A 24,986-nucleotide genomic window follows, 5' to 3' on the forward strand; every position below is an offset into this window, starting at 1 on the left:
AATAACACCGATCAGAGTGGTCAGAGCTGAGTTGTGCCTTCACTATCTGGGGTTTTAATTTTTTTGGGTGTGTGTGTCTGTGTATGTAATGGCAGACCCTCAGACCCTGTCACAGCCAGCTCCTGTTTGGCCCTGTCACAGCCCTGCATTAGAGGACAGTGAAAAGTATATGATAGGGTCCAACTGTAGTGTTCAATTTGAAATTGAGTAATAAATATGAATTTCAAACATTCATTCATTTTCCATATCACTTATCCTGTTCAGAGTCATGGGTGGCTGGAGCTGATCCCAGCTGTCATATGGCGGGGTACACCCTGGACTAGTTGCCAGTCAATCACAGGGTTGACACGTAGAGACAAAAGACCTCACACACACACACACCTATGGACAATTTAGAGTGACCAATTAACCTGATGAGCATGTATTAGGACTGTGGGAGGAAGCCGGAGCACCCAGAGAGAACCTATGCATGCACTAGGAGTACATGCAAACTCCACCATGCAGCCAAACATGTTGTACTGTATTATTTTATTTTATTAAAAAATAAATTTCACCAACAAGTTTTTTATACATTCTTTGTAATCAATTAAGTTAGAATAAAAAAAAAAAACTTTGTATGCAGTAATGCATACATTTCTGTTGATGTTAACAAGAAATCTCACTGGAGGCTAATTAACTCAGAAACGTGAGTGAATGTGGGAGACTTTTTTTTCCACAAGAGGGCAGTGTAGATTTTACCTGATATTACAGAGCCTCAAAGGCCATCAGTTTAGTTCAAATTTGTTTCTTTCTTTTCTAAAACGTGTGAAATTTGATTAGTCAAAAGCAATCCACGCCATTCAAGATTGTGTAAAACACGATAAAAGCTGGTCATGAATCTTCTCTTAAATTTCTCTTAAAAAACCCAATCAAATAAGCTTCATTGTGTTTATCTTTTTCAAAATTTTAATTATTTCAATTTTTTTCCTGAGCTTTAGTACCATTCACACTTTCTTACATAAATTTATAAAACAAAGAATTAACACATCTATTTAAATGCAATTCTTAAGCTAATAGAGCACATATTTCAAGTACAAAATATCATTCAGGGACCTGTTATTCCACAGTGTATCAAAAGATTTTCAAAAGTTAAAAAAAAATTTAAAAAATCAACCGTTTTCATCATGTTTGTCAACCAAGAATTTCACAACACTTCCCAAATTTCAGCAGGTACTCGAGAAGAGTTTAATTTTCCATATCATAAGCAAACTCACATAGCAATAAAGCAAATTAAATTACCAACATGCTTCAATTTACTTCAGAAGTCTTGGAATAAATAATCAGGGTAACATAAAGACATTTAATAGATTATACTTCTCAGTGTTCCTCTTCTGACATTGACCCCACCTATGGGCTAATTCGGTGAAAGTCAAATGTCTTGAGTATGATTGCCTGTTGCTCTTCAACAATATTTTGTTCCCTCTTTTGTTGAAAGCATCCATATCAGTTCCTGCTGTTTGGATGCCATAAACAACATAAAATGTTACTCATTAAGCAGAGATGCAAGGTCGTTTTGACGCTGTTATGGGAACATTGTGCTCTCTAAGACTCCTGGTGGTTTGACTTTGAAAGTGGCTTGGCTGGATTCTGGTACAGGAACATGTAGGAGTCACAAAGCAGTCTACGCACTAGTTCAGGTGCCTGTGTGGGGTTTGCCCGAGCTAGCTCCTCTTCAGGCTGGGACAGAAAGTCACCCAGCTCCGGACACGCCTTGATCTCCGGAATATTGTAACCATGGTTATCATCACCTAAAAGAAAGAATGACTTCAAGATTAGACATCAGCTTCAGAAAAGATAAAGACTAGTCACAAGCGTCACAATGTCGCTTTATCTAATGTTGAGGCTGCCTTATCAGAAAAGAAGTCAGTCAAGGGAGGAAAACTTGTTAAAACAGCACGACAAGTTTGAGTTTGCCTAAAGCTGAGCTACTGTAAAGACAAATTAACACTATAAGTCCAAGTATGCAGAATAAAGAAAGATCTGGGTGAATCAATCTTACCACGTCTGTCTGCCATACAGTCAAAGAAAAGCCAGGAGTGAGGATCAGGGCCATATTTGACAAAGGACACATAGTGACTGGTTTGTATGCAGAGCACAGCAAACAGCTGCATCATGTGTCTGGGCACAGACGTGTCTGCTGCTACATCTGCTGGCACTGCCAGGGCTTTAGGGGAGTGAAGCTGCCGTGAGGGATGGGTGTGCACCTTTAAGAAATATATAAAGTAGATGGATTACAAAAGATGACAAGTTTTCTGAATGTGAGACTCAAGCAGAAAACTAACATCTGGTTTACCTGTGTGTTGCAGGTAGGGCAGTACTGTTTGATTCTCCCTGGCTGCAGTTTGCGATCTGGTAGACACTGAAGACACTCGTACTCTGCCAAATGTCCACAGATGAAGCATTCCCTTGGCGCTACCAGAAAAGGAGGTAATATAACAGCATTTTTAAGCACTTAATCCGTCTACTTTTCAGAGGTTTTTTAATAAAATCCATTTGCTCTAAACTGTTGGTGATAAAGTATTTTTCCTCACAGTTATAGAGAAGATCTGTGATGTCCAGCTCAGTGGTTGGGATGATATGTGAAAACATCTTGTACTTGTTTCCAAACCTTGGCATCTGAACCATTAGACAGGACGGTACCTGTGGCCCAATTAGAGAGGCAGAGTTTTAGTTACAAGACACTGCGGAGGAAACTCATTCAACCAACTAAGCTCGTCTCTAAGCTCGTAAACACTCACCTCCTCAAACTTGAGGTCACCTGACAAGCAGGATGCCTCAAGAAGCTGTTGAACAGTGGGTAGCTGTCCCACCTGTTCCTTTTCTAGAAAGATCTGGAATGTGTAGGCACCCTGAGATGTTTCGCTCGATCTTAAAAAAAATGAATTTCAGGGTTTATCTTTGCTCAGCCAAACAAGAGTAAAGATTTGATACGAAGAGGCTCAGGGACCTACCTGAGCTTGAGTAGAGGCTCCATGTGAAGCACCTTCTGGAAGAGGACTGTGATAAACTCCTCTGGATCTAGAGTTAAATAAAGCAGAGATACTGGAGATTAAAGCATTAATACTGGAGTGGTTGGCTTAAGTTTAGTGCACCGTCACAGACTTTTTATTCATGAATATTTCTACACTGAATAACAATAAGAATCTACCTTTTTCATCAGTTTGGAAGGTGTCACAGCCAAGCTGGGTACGGAAATTCATCACACTCTCAGCAGGCACAAACCCCTGTCTGCGATTTGAGATATTAGTGAGAAAACACCAAAACTCAAAGACTGAAGCGGCACCACACAATAGTGATAGTTGCTCACAATAGTGAGTAAAAGAAAATTCTTATGTAACTACGAAATAGTGTTTGTTTGTTTTGGGTGTTATAAATACAGCACCCGTATCATTTAAATGCAAAGCAGTACTTGTTCATCAAGTCATAAAATGCCATGGCTGGGTGTTTTGCAGAATATGTGACAACATAAATCGTCTTGAATGCTGTGTTTTTACCTGCGTAGACGGTTGACTATCTTCCTCAGAGTGCAGGTTATGGGCTGCTCTGTGTCAGCAGGTTTCTGGCAGATATTATCCAGGGTCACGGCTGAGCTGAACAAACTGGAGACAGAAAAGCACATTGTTTAACAGAACACTTATCTGACTGGAGTTCACCATGCTCTGTGAGCTGTACATGATCTCCTTTGAATTGAATAACTTCAGATAACAAAAGCTTGCACAAATCTGAGCTGAGGATGCAGGACACTACTTTAGAATACAATACCCAGGAGCTGGAAAACTGGCTTTACCTGAAGAGTGAGGCATCAAGGTAACAGGAGTTGATGTGTCCCTGAATCCCTTTCATTTTTCCCACCAACAAAGACAAAGCTTCAGATTCAGGGATAGGTGGTGCATCCCCCTCTGAGTCCTCAAAAGGAAGAACTAAAAATAAAATGAAAACCAGTTAAAACAAATGTTTTCTTAAAATAGCTTTTTTTTTGCCCAGACTTTATTTTTCAGGAAAAAGTAGATTTGAGAATCTTTCCTTCACCCCTTACAAAGCGTCATTGCTGCCATTACTGAAGTATTTCAGATGTCTGTCTCTACTAAATCTTGCTGAAGGCATAATGCATCAAGGTGAACTAATTAAACAAGACTCATGATTCAGACAATGCCAAGTTCCTCAACCCTTGTTATGTGAGGTTGTGTCAGAACCAAACAGTCTTTGTGACTTATATAACAACACAATACTGGCACCCTGATCGACACTGGCTTCTGTGCAGAGTACTCTGCCACCAGATTAGGATGGATATTTCTGAATAATGTCAACCATTTCCAAACTTATATTCTGTTTGATTAAGTAATATGTGACTTTGGTCATGTACCAGCAACGTTTTAACATGTATGACTGAACTGCATGTGCATGCATGCTCCACACAGACAGAAGTGTCTCACCTGGAGGTGCTTCGATGGGCTTTGGGGTTTCTGTTCCTGAAGAGGGCTGGACAAACCTGCTGTCAGGGCTGCACTTGGTGATGGGAACGAATAAAGCCCGGTTACCTCTGCAGGTGAAGTATCTCTGGCTTTCATACTTCCCATCAGAGCAACCATTTACCTCAAAGTCCTTGATCAAAAAAAAGGAAGAGGATCAGATATGAGCAGCCTGAAAATTTAACCAAAACTAAGAATTTAACAGTGACCATTATAGATACCCACCAATTCAATGCCAGCCCACTCAACATGCTTCCCTGCAGGAACCCCCAACCACTGGACAACCCCATACACTTTGACCCCCGTGTTGGAGACCACCTCCACCATGGAGCCAACCTCCAAAAGTACAGGAGGTGTGCTTGAATGCTGACTCTGAAAGACGCTCCGCTCTATAGGGCTCTCTTTTGCTTGTCTTGCCGTCTTTCCCATGTTCGGCAAGGAGTTGATGCGCGTCACTGCTCTTCTGTTTAGACCTAAACAGAGGAAAAGAGGGTGTGGAGAGATTGTTGTTAAGTAAGTCATATGACATTTTTTGGCTCATCACATGCTGCTTCATCAGATTGACCTCAGGCAACAGCAAAGGTCTAAATATGAGGTATGTAGTCAGCTGAGGGTTCACAATGTGCAAAATGCAAGCACATTTGAAGAATTTACCCGTTTGCATTCCAGTGTAACGGGACCAGTTTTTCTAGCTATTGTACTGGGACACTATTTTCACTGTAGTCACAGGATTTTTCTTAAAACTTTGTACGGCAACACTGAAAGTGATGATAGAGAGTGACGAAAGTTGTTATTTTGGGAGAGACTTTGAACTCTGTTTCAATCACTGATTCAAGTTAAATGACTTTGGCACGGGAGGCCGTCCTATCATCCACCAACTGGGAAGTCAGAATTTAAGTTCCCAACTTCCCAGGTGTGCATGTGAAGGAACTTTGAGCAAGATACTTAACATAATTTCCTAAAGGCTTGGTAAACATCAACTGAATAAAGAACCTCGAGCATGAAAAAAAATCATGTAGATGCAGCATTTACTGCTTTAGAAATCCAGGGGCTTTCATTTGTGTTCAGTAATGTTATGCACTGAATCTAGCCAGTTAACTTACCTCCACATTGACCATCTTTCCATTGCAGCCCAAGAGGAACAGAGTAGGATGGGACAACCTGCACAATATCTGCAGCACTGAACAGGGGCAGGGGAGCGGGTTTTTTGGTTGGCAAACTGTGACCATTGTCCTGTACAAAATGCAGAGACACACATCACATTTAGTCTCACACAACAGCACAGTTTTTCTATGTGGCTGTAAACATAGTACACAAAATACACCATGAATCACACATCTTTCTGACATCAGTTTGTCTGTTGACAGACAGGCTGTAATAAATGAAAGTGTTAGGTTTATCATGCAATTATCTTGGCGTTGGTGTCTGCATTAACTAGATTGGGAGTAACCCAGTGAAACACAACATCACAACATTGTTCATTTTTTAAGTTTACACCAAAGAGCATCACCTACCACAAATTCCACCTCAAAGCCAAGCATGTGCAAGTCCTCTTTGCCCTCCTTCCTTCCAATTTGCATCAGGTTTTTCACCAGCCCTGGCATGTGTCCCTTCTTGTGCCTCACCACCACCAGGTCATCCTGAGACAGCTCACAGATAGCTGAGAAAAGCTGTGGGTTACAAAGCAGTTCCAAGCGTTTGGCTGAGGAGGAGACGAAGAGCAGTAGCTGAGCCTGGTGGCGGGTCAGAGGGTACGTGTCCTCCCTCCTCACGACGCCTCCGCTCTTGGGGCTCCCTGCGCTGCTGCCGCCGCTGTACAGCAGACCCACCAGCTCTCCCTGCGGCGTCTCTGCCTCAGCGCGGCCGATGCATCCTCGACAGAAGCCTTTCCTCGACTTCCCGCGAATCACAATGAAAAACTTCTCCTTTACTAAACTTTTGGGCTCCATTGGGACAGTTTCTCCTCCAGGATGGTCTGTCGAAGCAATTTTTGTTCAGCGTAGAAGGAGTTACCTGTGTAAGAAAACAGCAGGCGTGATTATTTGGTGAACACCAGTTCATTGCATGTTCCATGATACTTGCAGTCTAGTGAAACCAGACAACAAAAGTACTTAAAATAAGAAAATATCTTTGACTGTAAAAAGTGTTTTATGGATTGCTACTACGAAACCATGAAACGAAATAGTAATTTCCTGATTAAAGTAATCCTCTTTCTAAAACATTTTGCGAAACTCTGTCTCGTTTTCGCCTAGATGTCACAGAGGAGTTGCTGTAGCATTTAAAATTATGTCACACTTACTTTATTAATTTGTCATCCACGACATGTTACTCCTCCACCGCTGAATGAAGTATTTCCTCTCAAGGAAAGGCAGGTTCACGTCCTCTGTGACTGCTCTCTGCACTTGTTCTGTTCTCAGTGGGAGGGATGAACGGCAGACACTTAAATACTGACCTGTATGTGACCGACAACGCCCTCATGTCGTGCTCCACAAACCACCGCCTTCAAACTCCCTGTTGATGAGATTACAGCAACAACGCCATATACTTGATTAATAAGTGAACAAATGGGCCAAATTGGCATCTAATTTTCTAAAGGCATTGAAAAATGTGCAACAAAGGTGGTCATTTGGTGCCAACATAAAGTCTTGACTTTATATTTTAAAACAATTAGTAAATATAAACACCAAAAAATATATCTTGATCTATTCTCATATGAACTGTGACTCCAGCTTTACTGTCCCTGATTCAAGCTGTACTGTCAATACACCCAACATCAAGATAAGCCCCAAATTTCTCACTCAGACTCCATTGTCACTTTGACATTCAAGAGGAGATTCAGTATTTTCAGTGACTTATCATTGATGCAACACTACTCATTAAAATCTGCAAATAAACCATACCAAGGTAAATGGTGCATAAATACCCAGAGTCTCTGGTTTTGAGTGACATGTTTGTCTGCTGTACACATGTGACATGTCCAACCCTGTGATGCATCTCAGTAAGAATGTCTGTCAGTATCTTGACTGCAAATCAGTTTTACGTAACAGCCCTCATTTTCTTCAGTATGAGCATGTGTCCTGAACCAACATGACAATTTGGTTTGTTAAAATTCCATCACCCAGTTTCAGATCAGAGGTCAGGTAAGAAGAGACAAGTTCATATGACAAGCCCAGATCATATTTCTTTCTTTTTCATAAGTATGTAGCAGAGGTCTGTTGTCTGTTTGATGCTCATTACGATAACATTAGAGCTTCAAAACAGCAGCGACATACTTGCGTATTAGGGCAACAACATCTTAGCCATTTACCATTAACAAAAGTATCTTTAAAGATTTCAGGGAGACAAGAAAATGGAGTTAACGGAGATGATATCTTTCATTCTCCAGATTCTTGGGATCATGACTATTCAAAGTGTCTTTGCTCTTCAAGATTTCATTGCCACCCTCTTGCAATAACTGCACACTCAATACTGGAAACAGAGCAAGTAATAATAATAATAATAATACATTTTATTTATAGAGCGCTTTTCAAGTTCTCAAAGTCGCTTTACAAGGTAAAAGCAGTATAAAAAAAAAACAAGTTTAAAAACAGATACAAAAACAATGAGATAACAGAAAAGAAAGACATGTATAGAAAAGAAGACGAGACAAAAACAATTCAAAGGTGTAGAGTAAAAGCAAGTTCAGTTACCGGGGGTTGTTAAATTAAAAGCTATGCGAAACAGGTGAGTTTTGAGTTTTGTTTTGAAGGCAGTGAGGTCAGCAGTATCACGGAGGTGATACTGTAAGTAAGAAAGAAGGTACAAGGATAGAAATGACTAACAATAGATAATTACTAACGTGACACCAAAGATCAATAACTCACCGTTGTCTCATACTTACAGTCAGTAGAAACATTTTTTTTGTAAACTGAGGAAGTGTTCGAGGTTATTTTTTTTATTTATACAAGAATGTGCTGCTCAGCACCTTAAGTGCACAAAATTGTGTCACAAAAATAAACAATCAACATCTTTCATGGAATAATTAACCAAACTTTCATAATATGAAATGATCAAGTTGGGGTTTTTAAACTCGTGTACTCCATGCCATTACCACTGTTAAGGATGTCTGAGGTGGTGACAGCCCGTTTCCTGACTTGTCTCTGTTTGAGCTTTAACTGACACTTGACTGCAGTAACTAACTGATCTATTGGATGGTATTTACCAAGAATGGAAATGTTAAGAGTAAAACTAGACTCTGTTATGACTCTGCTTCAAAATGACTTACTGCAGTTTCATAGGATGAGAGATAAGATGAAAGAATGTCAGTGTACCCAGCAGCACATACCATACATATCCGGTGTTTACGTCAGACTGTCTGCAGGTGCAGCGTCATCTTGTAACGGACACCAGGTCATATGATCACATGGTTACAGTCTGTAACCAGCTGTGTCTGCAGGAAGCTGATGCAAATTTGGAATTATGTGGCTAATATGTTTGTGAGTAATGGTTTCATAGAAAGTTGTAGTTATTGCAAAAACAAACTGGAAATCCATTAAAATGACAATGTCATAACCCTGTGGTTATGTTAAGGAGTTTGTGTAGTTCATTGCTGTTTGACTCTGTTGGTTTGATCATCCATGTTTTCCTCCAATGACTTGTTTGTCTTCCCACCCGCCCTTTTGTTTGTCTGTCTGTCAGTCTGTCCCTTTGTTTTGACTGTCTGTGTGTTTACTGGTGTGGATGTCAGTCTACTGTTGTTTGTTTGTCTTAATCTCTTGTCAATCTGCCTGTTTTTTTCAGTCTGTCTCTTTGATTATCGGTTTTATTATGTTTGATTGTCTTTTTCTTTGTCTGTTGTTTATCTGTCCATCTGATTGAGTGTTTGTCTGTTTATCAGTATCAGTCTGTCCCTCTTTCTGCCTTTTTTTCATCAAACCACTGTCTTTGTATTTGTTTTTTTTTTGTCTTTTTATTTGTTTGTCCATCTGTGTGTTTATCTGTCCTTCTGTACAACTGTTTGGTTTCTTTTCTGTCTGTCTGTTTGTTTATCAGTTTTATTTCTTAGATTTCCTATCTGTCTTTTTGTTCGTCTGTCTGTCTTATCCATCTGTTTATTTGTGTGTCTACTCACTTTCTTAGCTTCCTAGCAAAGTGAAATGTATTTGCTGCCTAGATAGATAGATAGATAGATAGATAGATAGATAGATAGATAGATAGATAGATAGATAGATAGATAGATAGATAGATAGATAGATAGATAGATAGATAGATAGATAGATGAGAACTTTATTAATCCATTGGGAAGGTCCCCTAAGGAAATGGTACTGTTGTACCATTTGTCTGGATTTCTACATATTTCTGTGGATAGGTGCGAAAAAAAACTGCTGTTGTGAAATAATTATGTTGTTACAACACATGACACACAATACATAATGTCAAGTAGGATAAACCAGTAAAACTTGTGCAGCCAGATTTTATCCGCTGGTTAAATTATCAATCAACACTTTCACACATCTCCACTGTGTTTAAATTCTGGCCTAAATCAATAAACAAAATGCACATTTGTGCCTCTAAAACTGTAAAGTCCAGTGTCGTGTGAAAGCATCAACATATTTGGCAAATAAAGCACAAGCTGCAGCCTTCATTTTTTATTGCCATGAAAAAAAAGGAAAAAAAAGTTCTTTAACCAAGAGCACAGAGGACATTCTTGTTGATACACAGATCACGTCATTATGTTTAAAATTAGCATTGGCACATTAGCATTGGCTGATTTTTTCCTTATCTAAGGTATAAAGTCACACACTCCAGAAGTAAAACATGTTGTTTCATATAACAAGCTTAACGTCTTCATTTTAAATACAGTACGAGTTAAGATATAGCTGCCTACTACCTGGGTAACATTTGTAAAGTGTTGTAATGGGTCACATCGAGATTACAGAAATCTGCACAAGGCAATAATACATGTAGGAAACATGATTATTAACTATGTTGTCTCTTTAACACTATTTGCTACTTAACATCTTTGCTGTTGACCAACCAGGGCCTCAGTGGCTCAGGTGGCGATGTCCTGGCTGTTGGAGTGGGAATGAGTGATGGTGGACTCCTTGGCGTATACGGTTTTGGCGCTGAATGGCATTACGAGTCATGTAGTGTCGGTCTGCCCAGGCTTTGGCCTTCTGTATAGAAGTCAACTGCGTCACTTCTAGCAAAGCTTTGGGATGAAACACAGTGCCTGTGACGGCTCTGCTGGCGTTACTGTCATTGCTTCTTTGAACGGTGATCTCTTGGTCCAACACACTGGAGAGATATGAAAGCAGGTGAGATAATGTAACAGCTTTCAGAAAGACGTGAAAGAAGTTTGTTTGCCGTTTCAGAGATCATTACAACAAAATGCGAAATAACTGTAAATTTTAGCTTGACAGATTATTTTATATAAGTTTTCACAAGCTTCGTAATCAAACTTGTGGTTTTTTGAGAAGCTAAAAACCTGTTTTTCTAACACCTGAGGTTTTGTCTGATACCTAAAAATGGTCATTACCATACATTTTGGTTCTCCAGCAAAAACAAGAGGTTTCAGATTGACTGTGCATTAGGACATATTTTCAGTATAATATATGCTTTGGCAAAGTGACAAGAAAGAAAGCTGAAGAAAACATTGTAAGATTAAAAGTCAGTAACACTGTACAGTCAGTCAACATAAAGTGTTTGGAGTATGACAGAGCCTTCAACAACACTATCTGGATAACAGGCCATGCCATAAATGTTTGGCTATGTTTGCTGCTGGCCACAACCTAAAGTAGAGTTGAATAATAAGTGGTTTTGGTGTCATTGCTGTAATCTTAAGTATGAGTAAGCCCTTAGAGTGAGTGTATTTAGAGTGACTGTTACTCAGCCTGTGTGTCTGTAGTGTGGTGTCACGAATGTACATAAGACAATTTCTTCTTCTTCACTTCTCAGCTCCTTGTACTTGTTTGGTATCCTTCTTCGCAGACATGTTTTTAGGGATGTCCTGATATTACATTTTCACTTCCGATACAATACCGATACTGCAGCATTGAGTATTGGCCAATACCAATATTAATCCGATACGATATCAGCTTTAAACATGCATACTTTTATTACTTGTAGTATGTCTGTCATGTAAGAAAAGGCTTGATTAAGTGATATTATTCAAACAAAGAACAGTAGTCAGCAACAGTAGATATGAGGAAAAACTGACCCATATATTATTAACCAATGGGTAACAGAAATTTTAATATTAAACATAAGAATATACTAGTAATTGAATAAAATAAAGAATAAATTAGAATACCCAGAAAATAACCTAAATAAATCAAATAAAAACAGCAGAAGCGGAGTCTGGAATGGACTACTTATATCGGAGATTTAAGATGCATTCCGATACGATACCGATATTTGTTCTTATGCTGATATCGGACCGATATCCGATATCAATATCAGACTGGGACACCACTACATGTTTTTAATAAATTAAGATTTGCATGAAGACAAGCTGCTGCCTGTCTGTCTTTGTTATAACCAGAGATGAGAGTAAAGATGGGATTCTGTCCAGCACGTCATTCTAAAAGGTGAACATTGTTTTAACTGGAACTACTGCATAATGAATAAAAGACTGAAATTATTTTTATTTTACTAATACCATGTTGCAAATTAAGATAATTTAGTTTCTGATACTTATTTTGATTTTAAATGTTAATAATATTGTAAGGTAAAATGTCTCCTGGTTACTTGCCTGATGTCAGTTTTCAAGTGTGCAGCAGTGTCTCCATGAGGAGAAGAGTTCGATGTCTGCTCATTTTCAGTCTGCTCTGGACCCTGGTTCTCTGCTGAAACCGCCTCTGTGTGAAGAGAGACAAATTAAACAATATTATACAAAAAAATAAATAAATAACACATAAAAACGGTTTTAAAAAAGCTGCTACATCATTACACATAAGTTAAACAGAATTTTCTATACATACATCTTAATTGTTTACCCAAGGTGGCTTGAAAAAATGACTCATAACACTAGCCTTTCTTTAAACCAGTCATACTTTATTTTGTTTTTTCATTCTAATATGAAATATTTTAGTTATAACAAAACCAAACTGACCTTGATGGCTGACCACAAGCCATTCTTCTTCCAATACTTCCCCAGACTTGACCTCCTGGGGGGTTTCCTCCTCTTCACCAAAGAGCAGACGAGTTATTGTTCTGAACATTACTTGTTTCTCCTTTTCTCTTCTACAGCTCTTTGTTTTTGTTGATTTCCTCTTTTCCTTTCTTTGTCCAGCAGAAGGCTCCGGTGTTGAGTCTTTAGCTAGAGACAAGAAAAATAATTTCTCATTCAGTGGTGTATGGATGTTTATATAGCAACATAAAACAGCAACAAATATAACTCTAATCTCTCTACGACTGTTTGGAAGTGGGTGATGCAAGGAGACCCTTCATCATTATTATTTTTCAAATTTCTGGTATTTGGGTCAGCTGACTAGGTCTGTCCAATGAAAGTTCCTTAAACATACTGGGTTTTAATAATGTTGCCCACTCCCTCAGATTTTCATTGTTAGGGTCCATCTGTTTTTTGATAAATGGGGGAGGGGCTTCTTTACCCAGACGCCCCAGCACCTTTCAGAGATAGCTGTGTAAGACACTGTGCTTGGCTAAATTTGAGCTGACATTATGTTTAGATTATGCTTTGATTTTAGGCATTTTGAACAACTAAGTTTTCATATTGACAATGTGCCATTTGACCTTTAAAATCGAGGTACACATCATTAAAAAAAGAAGAAAAAAGAATAACACAGCCCTAGATCAAATCCTTGATCAATTGGGTCTGCCTCGGTTATAACGTACCTCTATGCGTGATTATGGTATTTGGGTCTCATACCGAACAAATAACTGTGACAGTAGCCTCAGTCCTGTAAATTTTAATGGCTACAAGCCCTCTGCACTGAGACAATCAATGACAACAGCAGTCAACACAGATGATCAAATCACAGTCTAGATAATAACAGCATCTATGAAAACAGACGCGTGTTTATGTCAATCGTCCGTGGATTTTAGTTCAATAAGCTGTAACCCTGCAGTGTCCTTACCTGGTGATAATGTTCCTCGGTTTCAGACGCAGAACAATGTGCAGCTGTAAAATTCAAATGTCAAAGGTAAAAAAAATTTTTTAGAGGGTTGTTTAAAAAAATCCTCCAGCTGTTTAATCCACATAAGGCTGTTGTTTTGTATTTCAAATCTTCAACCGACCACAGACAGCAGATGACGCTCGTGTCCCCGCCCACCTGGAGGAAAAAGCCAATCAGAGGCCATTGATTCAGGTTTGATTTGATTCTCGCGAGAGTTGGTTTCAACACGTTGGATCTGCGCAGGTCTATTCTACCCATCATTACAATTACTTCTTTCAGTAAATCACTTTACTTTTGGACGTTTGACTTCACTTAAAAGAGCAAGATAGGACGTAGTACTGTCCGAGATGTGATGTAATGTAATGTCTCACAAAACCCCTTTGAAGTATTCATTGTTTCTAAAGTCTTTGTTGAAAATGTGTTTCTGTTACGTTTTTGTGTTTAATTGCTTTTTATCTTCACAATTTTTCGGCTCTGTAAAGTTTTCTGAAGGTCTCGTGCTTAAAATAAATTATTTGGGAAATAATTCCATAAAACAGACCACTGACAAAAGGCCAAAACAAAATTATAAGCTCCTGATGCATAAGATATTGAAATAGTTTGATTTAGATCAGTAGGAAAAGGAAACTGGCCACCATTTATTTTTCAAGATGAACATACTTAGCGAATAAGACTTTAGAACCATTTAAAGTAATTAAAAAAAAAAAACATTTATGAGTATACCCATTACAGAATGATGTGCCATGATATTATGTAAGTGCAGGGGTCTGTAACCTTTACTTTCATAAGAGCCATTTTGCCACAGCTCACCTGGACTAAAGTCATTCAGGAGCCACAAAAGTGTATAAAAATCAAAACATGGATAAAATCTAGTGATTTATTATTTGAACAAGAAGTTTTGTGTTATAAAACCGTACATGTGATTTCTTAGTCTGTTTTTTTTTATTTTGATAAATTTGCATTTAAGAAATGTACTATCATAAATTTTAGTTGCCATTAAAAAAAACTTAGAATTTCAAAAAATTTGCTGAATTCAAAATTAAAAGAAAATAAAAAATGTGCAAATATCTGCAAAAATTCCAAAATTCGATACATTTTCAAAAAGTTGTGAAAAAAAATGCAATTTGTTTTCCAAATAATTTAATTTATATGATTTGCCAAATATTTGCAAATATCCATAAAATTTTGAAATTTGCAAACACTTAAATTGTTTAAAAAAAAATGTTTTCTGTTCTAAATTGGAAAATGTGTCAAAAAATTAAAGTTTTAAAATTTACACAAATTTCAAAAATGCTTACAAAAATCTAAAAAAAAAAAAAAAAAAAAAAAAAAAAAAAAGAATCCCTAAACTTTTTTGCAAGAGGTGACACATATTTAGTTCAACAAAATGTTCTTGCATGATCCTATTTAGTATCAGTGTCTATAATCATTATACTTTCCATAAGAAAAACAAAAGGTCTTTATTTCAATCATATTTTTTTAAAGCTACAAGGAGCCACTGCAAAGGAGTCAAAGAGCCGCATGAGGCTCCAGAGCTGCAGGTTGAAGACCCTTGTGTTAGTGTCTCAAAAAGCCTTTTCAAAATTAAACTCAAAGAATTTTAATTTGTTGAACCATATCCCCAGAGCTAAGACCCAAATTTTAAAACTTTAAAAATGCTCATAGTTGTTCAGAGTACTTTTCAGTAGTGAGTTAAAAATGCAACCCACAGCTGATTCCCTAATTTTAATTGTTACAACAGCTTCACCAACTTTTAAGTATTTCACTGTATCTGCTGTAAAATTAAGACTAATTGAAAAATACTTGATTGAAATTAACTCATATAGATTTATACAACACGGATGTCCTGAACAAAAAGAGCCAAAGACGTCTCCACCTGCTGAGGAGACTGAGGTCTTTTGGACTCTGCTCAGGGCTTTCTATGACTCTGTGGTGGCTTCTGCACTTTTCTACTGGGGAGCAGGGAGTACAGAGACAGTGACAGAAAGAGGCACAGACATAAACAGACTTGTTAAAAGGGCCAGTGCTGTCCCAGACTGCTCCTCAGACTCCCTCGAGGAAGTGTGTGAGAGGAGGATGCTTGCATCCGTTATGGACAATGCCTCACACCCACTTCGTGAGACTGTAAGGGCTTTAAACAGCTCATTCAGCAGCAGACTCAGACTCCCACCCGGCAAGACGGAGCACTACCACAGGTCATTCCAACTCTGTACTACAATAAGACTTCATAATATATCATTACAAACCAGAGCTCACTTCTTAAGCCATCCAGCATTAAAAAATACAAGCTCCTTTGCATGTCATCTCAGTACTCATTGTTCATTTCTGAGTTGTTGTTTTTATTTTACTTGTTTTGTTCTTGTGTAAATGGTATTTTTTTTACTTCTCCATTTTTCTCTAAACTTCCAATTTATTATTCTTAATGTTTTATTTTTTATTATTCCATTTGCACTTTGACAATGAGCTGCAGTAACACTAAAATATTCCCTGAAATATTCTTTTCTACTCTATATTTGGCTGAGCCTGTCTTTCAAATGCTGGTGGAAAAAGTGGAAACTAGTCAGGTTCAATGTGAGAAGACTGAGAAGAACTGACTCTCTTTTGTTTTTTGTTTCGCTGTTTAAATTAAAATCAATCTATGATCGAAGGTCACGTGACCTTAGATGTACTCTGGTAACAGAGTACATCCAGTCCTTCTTTGTCTGAGTATTTAAAATAATTTTAAATCGATGCAACACTGCCACCGTGTGGTCGTTTGACCATTTTACACACACTGACACAGCAGACGACTTATTTGCACGAACTGTAATTTGTTTTCTCTCGTATCGCTTCGCTTACATGGTGTTTCATTGATTTTGTTCATCTGGAAAAAAAACACGCACATTAGCTCAGGGTGGCCCACAGAAAAACGCTTCTGCATTTGCTGTCCTAAAATCCACGCTAGATCCCTCCTCATTTTGACCACAAATAAATGTTTGTAATGCTTTGATAAACACCAATTAAAGCTTAGGATTATTATGGGTCCACCATCTAGGCCTATATGTTGTATTTTTGTTTCTTCATTTATTCCAGAAGGTGGCGCTAAAACTCCATGAAGTTTCTTCTGATGTGGCTCCTGACGATGGGTAGTGTGTGAGTCAAATTAAAGGGAGGCAGGTCTGATGACACCGTGACGCCACCAATTTTACACAGTTACAATTTTACAACACCAAACAGTCAGAAAGCAATCCTTAGACCAATTGAATAGCCGTTTTGTTGTCTTACTGAAAAGAAATTTAACTTGGCAAAATTTTGACCATTCTTTTTTATTTTTTTTGTTCTAAACTCCACAATTAGTCTGAGTAAAAACTGTCAGCATGTCAGTACCCTGTGCTCAAAATGTGACAGGAACATAATGAAGACAGCTAAACTTTCAAGAGTTAGAATAGCTTTGAATGTGCATGTGATTGTATGTAAGCCCTGTGACAGACTGATATACCGTCCACTAGGCGGAATTCATACTTAAGAGTGACTATTCAAATGTCGAACATGCGATACAACTGGTTAGCTTAATTCCATCACTTATAAACTTTCTGGGGTCTTTGACAATCACACGGCACACAGGCTAAGCTTTTTTTTTTTTTTTTTTTTTTTAAAGATAACTGATAATACAGCTGTTTTGGTTTCCAGCTGAACAACACCTTTGGCATTTTCATGTGTTAGTGGTGTAAGGCTCGCTTTTTTTGTTGTTGCAGTAAGTGTGAGCGTGGGGGCTTCATCCTGCGCACTTGTGCGGTGATACAGGGGGCTGGGGGAGGAGGTGGGGAGGGCCCTCGGGGCGAGCACACCCCTACCGCCTGTGTCAGAGTATTTCAGAACACAGGCCAGCATTTAGTCATAGTGCATGGAAGCTGCACTCTCAAGTCCGCTCTAACTTTTTTGACAACACCAGGACATTTCTTGTTTCTTGAGGATCCTTGGACCAAGAAAACTTCTTTGTAACCGTGGAAACTGTGCGTCGTGACAAGAGGATACTTTAACGGACAGTTGCTTTAAACTCCAAACATAATGCCTCGATCTTTCTTGGTCAAAAAGTACTTCGCTAAACAAAAGCCTAACTACAGTGAACTGGAATGTCAGAATGGTAAGTTCAGAGGATTTTTGTTTCTTGTATGGATCAGGTTTTGAAGCCATTTAAGTTCCAAACTTGTTGGAAAACCACCTGTTTTCGGAGGTGACTTATGTTTTTCTAATATACTTACTTTTGGTCAAAGTCATTTTTCTGCTTGTGACTAGTTCAACTACACACCCGGCTACTCCCCGTTCAAGTCGGGGCCCGTTAGACGTACTTTCCCCCCTTTCTGCAGCTAGACAGAGCCTCATTCATGTTACAAGCTCTTGTGAATACGTGGGAGGAAACGGCCCATGAAACCGTCTCATGGCTCCAGCCATACACTTATTAAATTCAGAGGAAAACAAAGTTTCTATCAGCAAATCGAATACTGGCAGTATTTTAGTGTCTGACACAACTGGTTACATGAAAAAAAAACTTTTTAAATTGTCAAGGTTTTGTGGATTGAGTTTCATTTCATTCCAGTTTTTATGTACGCTCTGAGACTGACTCATGTTTGCACCATCCCCTGCTTTCTGTCTCAGACACTTCATTGGAGAGGTTTCCCCTTGCCGAGCTTCCATCAGGGGACAACACTTCCTCTGGCACCTGCTTCACAACAGGTCTGGTGTGGGACCTGAGTGTGCTTCCTACCCTCTACCTACCCACCTCCCAAACCGAGGCGTCTACCACCCCAGGCCCTCTGGACCTCAGCTCCCCATCCAGCCTCAGCAGCAGCGCCAGCAGTTGCGGAGAGGAGGATGAAGGACGCACATCAGATCCCCCCAGCCCTGAACCCGTACACACGTATGCTCCCCGCCAGAGGATGAAATGCACAGGTTCTATGACTCATATCAGCCCCCCTGAGGAAGAGGAGGAAAGAGAGATGCAGGTAACAGCAGCAAGGCCAGCCTTCCTCTGTAAACACTGCCCCAAAGAGTACAACAGCCTCGGGGCCCTGAAGATGCATATCCGCTCACACACCCTGCCCTGTGTGTGTACCACCTGTGGGAAAGCCTTCTCCAGGCCTTGGTTATTGCGTGGCCACATCCGCACACACACAGGTAAGACACATGTCTGACATTCTTCACCAACATTACACATCCTCATTGATCAGGTAGACTTTATCCATGAATCATAGGTGAATAAATGTGTGTAGCTGTTGCTGTCACTGAGTCAGCAGGTCACTCCTTCGTCACTTCAGATGTGAAGTCAGGCAGCAGAATATACATAACAATCAGTCTGATGAGGTTAACACTCATCCAGAAGATGTTACCACATAGGGAGGCCCTCTGTAGACCCTGCTCTCATTGATCACTCTTTGTGTTTAATGTCTCGGCAACAATGACTCGTTGGCTAATTATCTTATCACGGCTGCTGGGGAAGACAGCAGATTGGGGGATACAGGAGTGACAAAAGGTTAAAAGAATGCCTGAAGGCTTTCTGCAACCACTGAGCACTTAGTACCTGCAGCAACTTGTTAGTGTGCTAATCTGATTTGGCTCTGATTGAATCACGCTGATTCAGTCAGGCTCTGACCCTACTAGCCTACCATGTGCTTCCTTATTATCTTACAAATGTGTGTTTGTGTGTTTGAGGTGTTAATGTTAGGCTCTTGTGAACTCACAGACACATGACTGTCACTGGTTGAGGAGTGCTGTTCTTGCCACATGAAAGTGAGGTGCCAGTCATTTAATTTCTTTTTGGGTTTGTTTTTTTTTGTCTAGGTGAACGTCCATTTTCCTGCCCTCACTGCAACCGGGCCTTTGCTGACCGCTCCAACCTGCGAGCTCACCTGCAGACGCATGCAGAGGTGAAGAAGTATCAGTGTGGCATCTGCTCACGCACCTTTAGCCGCATGTCATTGCTTCAGAAGCACAGCTCCTCAGGCTGCTGCTCTACCACAGTGTGAGACTCCACAGACACGGACAAAGGGTTTCCACTAAGAGCTCAGGACGGTGGTGGTCTCGTGGCCCCGGAGAAGGCATCTACACAAGCCCAGCTGGCCTGATGGTGATCTGAACGGCCACAAAGAGCATGAAACGGCTTGCTTTAAGAGACCTGGAGGGAATCAAGCCTAATTATTGGATCTGACTTTACAAGCCTTTTAGCTTCTCTGCTTTATAAAACAACATCTGAGGAGCGTATTTTTATTCTAATCTAGATTGAGGTCATGAGGCTGGACCAAAGCTAAACAGGGCAATGCAAACACTCACTTGATATCAGCCCCTTTGTTGCCATCGCGCCCATTCCAAAGAAAAATATGTAGTGAACTCATAGGGGTAAGAGGTGTTCTTTCCTGTCTCCGTCCTGGTGCCGGCTAGCTCAGGATCATGGCCCAGACACAGCTGCTGAGAGGTAGGGGTGCGTGGGTGGAATAAATCTCTCAGCATGCCTCATAACACACAGACACACACACACACACACACCCACACACACACAAAGCAAATGCACACACAGCTGTCCCTGGTACTGTAGTGTAGATAGACGAGGTGCTAACAGGTGCTATAGCCATGACCTTCGCTGGTTGATAGCAGGTGACTTCCACTGCCCTTGGTTTGCTTAAGAAAAAAAGAGGAAGCATGTCATTACAAAAGAATGGTATCAGTCAGTCGTTTTGACCAGTGGGGATTGTTTTAAGCCTCTATTTTGACTACATCCAAACCTTCTCTTTAATCTGATGGTTTCAGAGATAAGGAAAGACCTTCTGTCTGTTGTTTTCCAAAGACGCTTCACTTTGCAGGACCACTCAAACGTGGATGACGATGCAAGCCATGCACTCTAAGTTACCACAGTGTTAATGTTAATAACAGCCAAAGCCATATTTTGTAACTTAAATGAATTTGTGCCTTGTAGTTGTATGACTTTGAAACCAAATGTGCCATTTTTTACCTCAGTTTTGAAGCTTTAAGATTGCAGTATTATCCAAACAAATCGCACCAAACAGTTTGAAATGAACTATGGCTGGGACCAAAAAATGTTTAAGGTTTACGCTAATGAGACATGACTGTGTAAATGTGATCAGAGCCTTGTAAATGGACAGTACAAAGATGAATTTATAACTTTCCTAAACATTTTATGGCAGTTTTTTTTAATAGTGCAATGTGCTGATTGTGTGTTATTTCAATTTTGTACCATGCTTGTGTGTTCACTTCTTTTTCAGTTTCTTGTATGTTGTATACATTGATACATTTTCATTCAATAAAGTAATTTATGTTTATTAACACTCGCTCTTGTTGGTTGTGCTTGTGGGGTTGCAGCATTTCTTTCAAGTAGTGGGTGTGCAGCGGGCTCATTGGTTGTTTATGGACTGTTTGATCATTAACAGGGAGGTTTCTGTTGGATCTTGTCATTAGGTGTGGGGAGTGAAGAGACCATTGTAGTAAGTTCAGCTGCAGCTGTGCAGGTGAGCACATTGTGTGATGGAAGGGAACAACTGATTGCACCTGCTTCCAGTTTCCACCTGCCGTCTACTTCTCACTGTTGCTGTGCAAATACTGCTGGGTGTGTGTGTGTGTGTGTGTGTGTTTGCATGCAGCTCACAGAGAACTTCAGAGAAAGTTAACCCCTCCTTTCACTTAATCCTTAAGATTTGGCATGAAGTTGTATGTCCTTCCTCCTCCAGAAGAATTTCCCCTAAGCTATAGCTTTGTGTGACAGCAGTGATTGTGCGTATATATTTTTTCCTCCCCAAAGAGAGTATAACATTCTCCTCTTCATCCGCCTAGACAGTGAGTCAGAGTCTGCTCAGACCGGAGCTGTAGGTTCCCATGGCTCTCTGCTCACAGTCAGTAAGTCAGGCCACTAGTCACTCACTCACTCAGTCAGCCAGTTAGCTGGTGTGCGTGGGCTGAGGCCCAGCCAGTCCAGCATGGAGTGAGGTAAGCTCTTCCACGGCACAGTTCCATATTTCCTTCTTAGTCAGGGAAATGTGCTCACAGCTACCAGCCAGGATGACCACTGCAGCATGACACAGAGGCAGCTCACACACACTCTGTTCTTCTAACCAAACTGCTTTTCCAGATTCCCAAACATCTCAGCCCAAACACAAACCAGCTCCAATATGGAAGTAACATGAGAGTCCTGGATTGTGGTTTCTTTGACCATTATATTCCTGCGCCTTTTCCCAGGATGCTCTTGGATAAGAGGGTCATTAAACTCTCAGCTGTTTAAGGTTATCTCAGGACTATTTGATGTCGTCAGCTGCTATGTCCCGAGGTGAGGGTGTCAGTTCAGTCAGCAGACACAATCGAAATATCCGCTAATCGAACGTATTTGGAGGATGGTTCTTTTTCTTCTTTTTTATCACTTGGTTCATCTCTTTCTGATTAATAAGTGCTGCTCTTCTGGATCAAAACGTTGTCTTTGTCTTCCATGTCTTCTGAGGTGACCATTGCCACAGCAGCACAGCCCTCCTCAACCACAGAAGACTCATATATTTTGAGTCTGTGCTGCATCACAAGTTACTGTACTTCACTCTGCCTTTTAGAAGAGAAAAGAAAACACAACAGGCTCCACTCCATGTTCCTGGGGGAGAGCGGAGGGCCTGGATCTGAAATCTGAGAGCGTTTTCCTGCTGTGTGCTTTACAGTGCCAGAGCACTCACTGTAATTTACCAAAAGTGGCTGCTATTTATGCCATAAAGCATGTGTTTAACATTCCTGAACCCCACTGTGTTTGTGTGTTCCTCGCTCTCTCACTGGCTCCTTCACTCCCACTCACTCTCCTGCTAGCCTCTCTAGACGTATTTCTATTTGTGTGTGTGAGAGTGTGTGAGTGGAAACAGTCCCCACAGAGCAGCAGCCCTTTCCCTCTTCACAGGAGGATCATCTCTCCCCCTCTGAGACAAGGCCGACAGGAAGTAGGAGTTTACATTGGCCTACTTTACCCCAAAAAAGTAGCCTGGGTCATGGTGCTGCAGAGCTCCAGCACTATTCCTGCCAGTGCTGCTGCTCCTCCTGCTTCACTTTGCCACTACCAGCGCCATGTCCCATCCCCCTATCAGCTGTTCCACCCAGAGCTGCTCTTTTGGCAACTCTTTCAGGGTGGAGCTGGGTGGCCAGGAGCAATAGAGTGGCCTTCAGAGCACCAGCAGCCAGGGCTCACGGCCTGGGAGACAGGAAGGAGCTGTCAGCATCTCATAAACAGGACTCATCCTGCGCTCATGACACACAAAAGCTGGAGAGAGCTCTCTCCCAGGAAAAGCCCTCAAAAACACGTTAAGTCCAAGATTGTGGTTTGCTCTTGGTGTTTGTGTGTGATGATTGAGAATAAAACGCTGGATATGCAAGGATCACTTTTCATGCTTGTGACTACAAGTGAGAGAACAATGCACTGATATGTACAGACACGTGATTGAGGATGAATTATCTGCAGCTACCAATCCATTTAAACCATGGCTGTATTGTCAAGCTCTTGTAATATTTTCAATTAATGTGTAAAATTAATCCACAAAGTTGGGACATATGTAGAGTAACTGATTCAGGAAATGAAAACAGGCTTTTTTCAGTGATGTACCACCTGTGAAATGTTTTTTCTCTGCAGTACCCCCAAACATATGCAAAGCAGTTTTGGTTGGAAAAAAAATGACGTAAACCACAGAGCTGTACTATTAGTGTCTGTTTGATATGATATACAGTTTGTGGACAAACTTATATTTTGAATTGGGTAAAAAAGCCCTCTGCATTGTGTCTACAGACAGACTTTAATCTGTCCGAACTCATTTCTCTTGGAGCCTTTCGTTCCATGCTAAATGGCAGACATAGCATTTAACCTTCAATCTTTTTTTTTTATCTCCAAGTGTTTTCTGTTTAAAATTAATCTTGCACTATTGTAATGTATTTATATATTGACGTGTGCTGCTGACCTCTTGGCCAGGCCACCGTTGCAAAAGAGATCTCGATCTCATTGGGTTTTCTACCTGATTAATTAAAGGTTAAATAAATAATAAAATAATATTGGATTCAAACACTGATTGCACAAAAGGTGTTGAAGGAATTCTGCTTAGTTGCTTTTTTTTTTTTTAACATTTTTAAATCATGGGTACCCCCTGGACTGCCCAAATGGGGGTACATGTCCCCCCATTTGGGAACCACTGAATCACCATACAGTGTTGTTTTTTGACAGAACTTAAGCTGTTATACAGTTTTTCCATCCAAACCCCCAATTATCTCATCAGTGATCTTTCAGTCTCATATATCCAAGGAAAGTATCTCTCGACTTAACGTCAGTCTCTGGATCAAGAGTACTTCATTACTGTCTCAAATCTGTCTGATAATCCTTTTCTTCTGGGTTTGGTGGAGGTTGTTGCCCCTGAAGGATCTTGGCCGACATACTGTCTCCCTGTGAACACAGAAAAGTTCACAGTGCTGATTTAAATGTCAGGATGCAGAGCTCATACTTCTCCTCTGAGCTGCAAAAAAGGCCACAGACACAGTTTCTGCATCTGGTAAACAAGAAGGCCAACAGCGGTAACACCACAAGTATGCTTAATGATGGATTTGATCAGGCTGTGGAGTTGCCCAGAGGCTGGAGTGGAGAAGTGGTTGGGTGGGTTAGGGGATTGGGGTAGGGGGTGCATATTAAAGAGTAATGAATCACACACTCAGTCACAGGGTCGCCGGCTATGAATGTGCTCTCTGTTGGTTTTCCTGGAGCCTGGAGTTTACTAACTGATGACGCAGGCTGGACTTGATCAGAGACATGTGTTGCTGTGGACTCCATGCCAGTGAGGAGCATAACGAGAGAAGAGAGAAAGGGGGAGAGGTAGAGGGATGGATGGCGCCTGAGCTGTGTGTCCTTCTGGGCATTGCCTCACACATGGGCTTGAGGGACGGGAGAGGAGAAAATAAACCTGACTTCTACCCTGGGACAGGAAACAAGAGATTCTCAGAGAGTATCCTGACCCAGCTTTTCTAACTATCAATACTCCCAAATTCTTTTGTGGCATTTCAGCAAACTGAGGAGCAGCTTTTTTTCTCAACACAGTAAAAACAAAACTTATTTTCTTTGGACTGAACTATAAATAGATACGTTCATTGCTCTAAAATGACAAAAAGTAGTATGATGGAGTGGGATTTGACCAATGATAACACCGTGACTTCATGCTAATGAAAACATTTCATGTCCATCGTCTATGCACAGCATTTTAAATTTGCCCCAAACCAAATCATAAGGCCTAAACATCAGCTGATTCCACCCTGAATTGGATACGTGGTTTTATTATAAGTGTGTGAGATGTTTCACTAGAAGTGGCTAGAATATTAAAAGCAT

The 24,986-nt window shown here is 40.3% G+C and overlaps 2 protein-coding genes across 2 annotated transcripts; one reads left to right on the top strand and one right to left on the bottom strand.

The window, feature by feature from the left end:
• Positions 1-1,212: 1,212 nt before the first annotated feature.
• On the bottom strand, positions 1,213-7,037 carry cyld2 (cylindromatosis (turban tumor syndrome) 2). Its single transcript, XM_074669326.1, has 14 exons — positions 6,808-7,037; positions 6,023-6,521; positions 5,612-5,741; positions 4,734-4,981; positions 4,473-4,641; positions 3,827-3,959; positions 3,534-3,638; positions 3,188-3,267; positions 2,991-3,057; positions 2,778-2,907; positions 2,571-2,679; positions 2,333-2,451; positions 2,039-2,243; positions 1,213-1,787 (listed from the first exon to the last, which is right to left on the bottom strand). The coding sequence occupies exons 2-14, from the start codon at positions 6,455-6,457 to the stop codon at positions 1,582-1,584; spliced, it is 2,136 nt and encodes a 711-aa protein (XP_074525427.1). The 5' UTR covers positions 6,458-6,521; positions 6,808-7,037; the 3' UTR covers positions 1,213-1,581.
• A 10,434-nt stretch (positions 7,038-17,471) lies between these two features.
• snai1a (snail family zinc finger 1a) lies at positions 17,472-20,848 on the top strand. The gene is made up of 3 exons (XM_074673387.1): positions 17,472-17,747; positions 18,260-18,778; positions 19,442-20,848. The coding sequence occupies exons 1-3, from the start codon at positions 17,672-17,674 to the stop codon at positions 19,624-19,626; spliced, it is 780 nt and encodes a 259-aa protein (XP_074529488.1). The 5' UTR covers positions 17,472-17,671; the 3' UTR covers positions 19,627-20,848.
• The last annotated feature ends 4,138 nt before the right edge of the window (positions 20,849-24,986 follow it).

Source organism: Halichoeres trimaculatus, unplaced genomic scaffold (assembly GCF_033239565.1).
Source record: "Halichoeres trimaculatus isolate MK-OKI-2021-1 unplaced genomic scaffold, fHalTri1.1 fHalTri1_scaffold_1, whole genome shotgun sequence".
In the NCBI taxonomy this organism is placed as follows: Eukaryota; Metazoa; Chordata; class Actinopteri; order Labriformes; family Labridae; genus Halichoeres; species Halichoeres trimaculatus.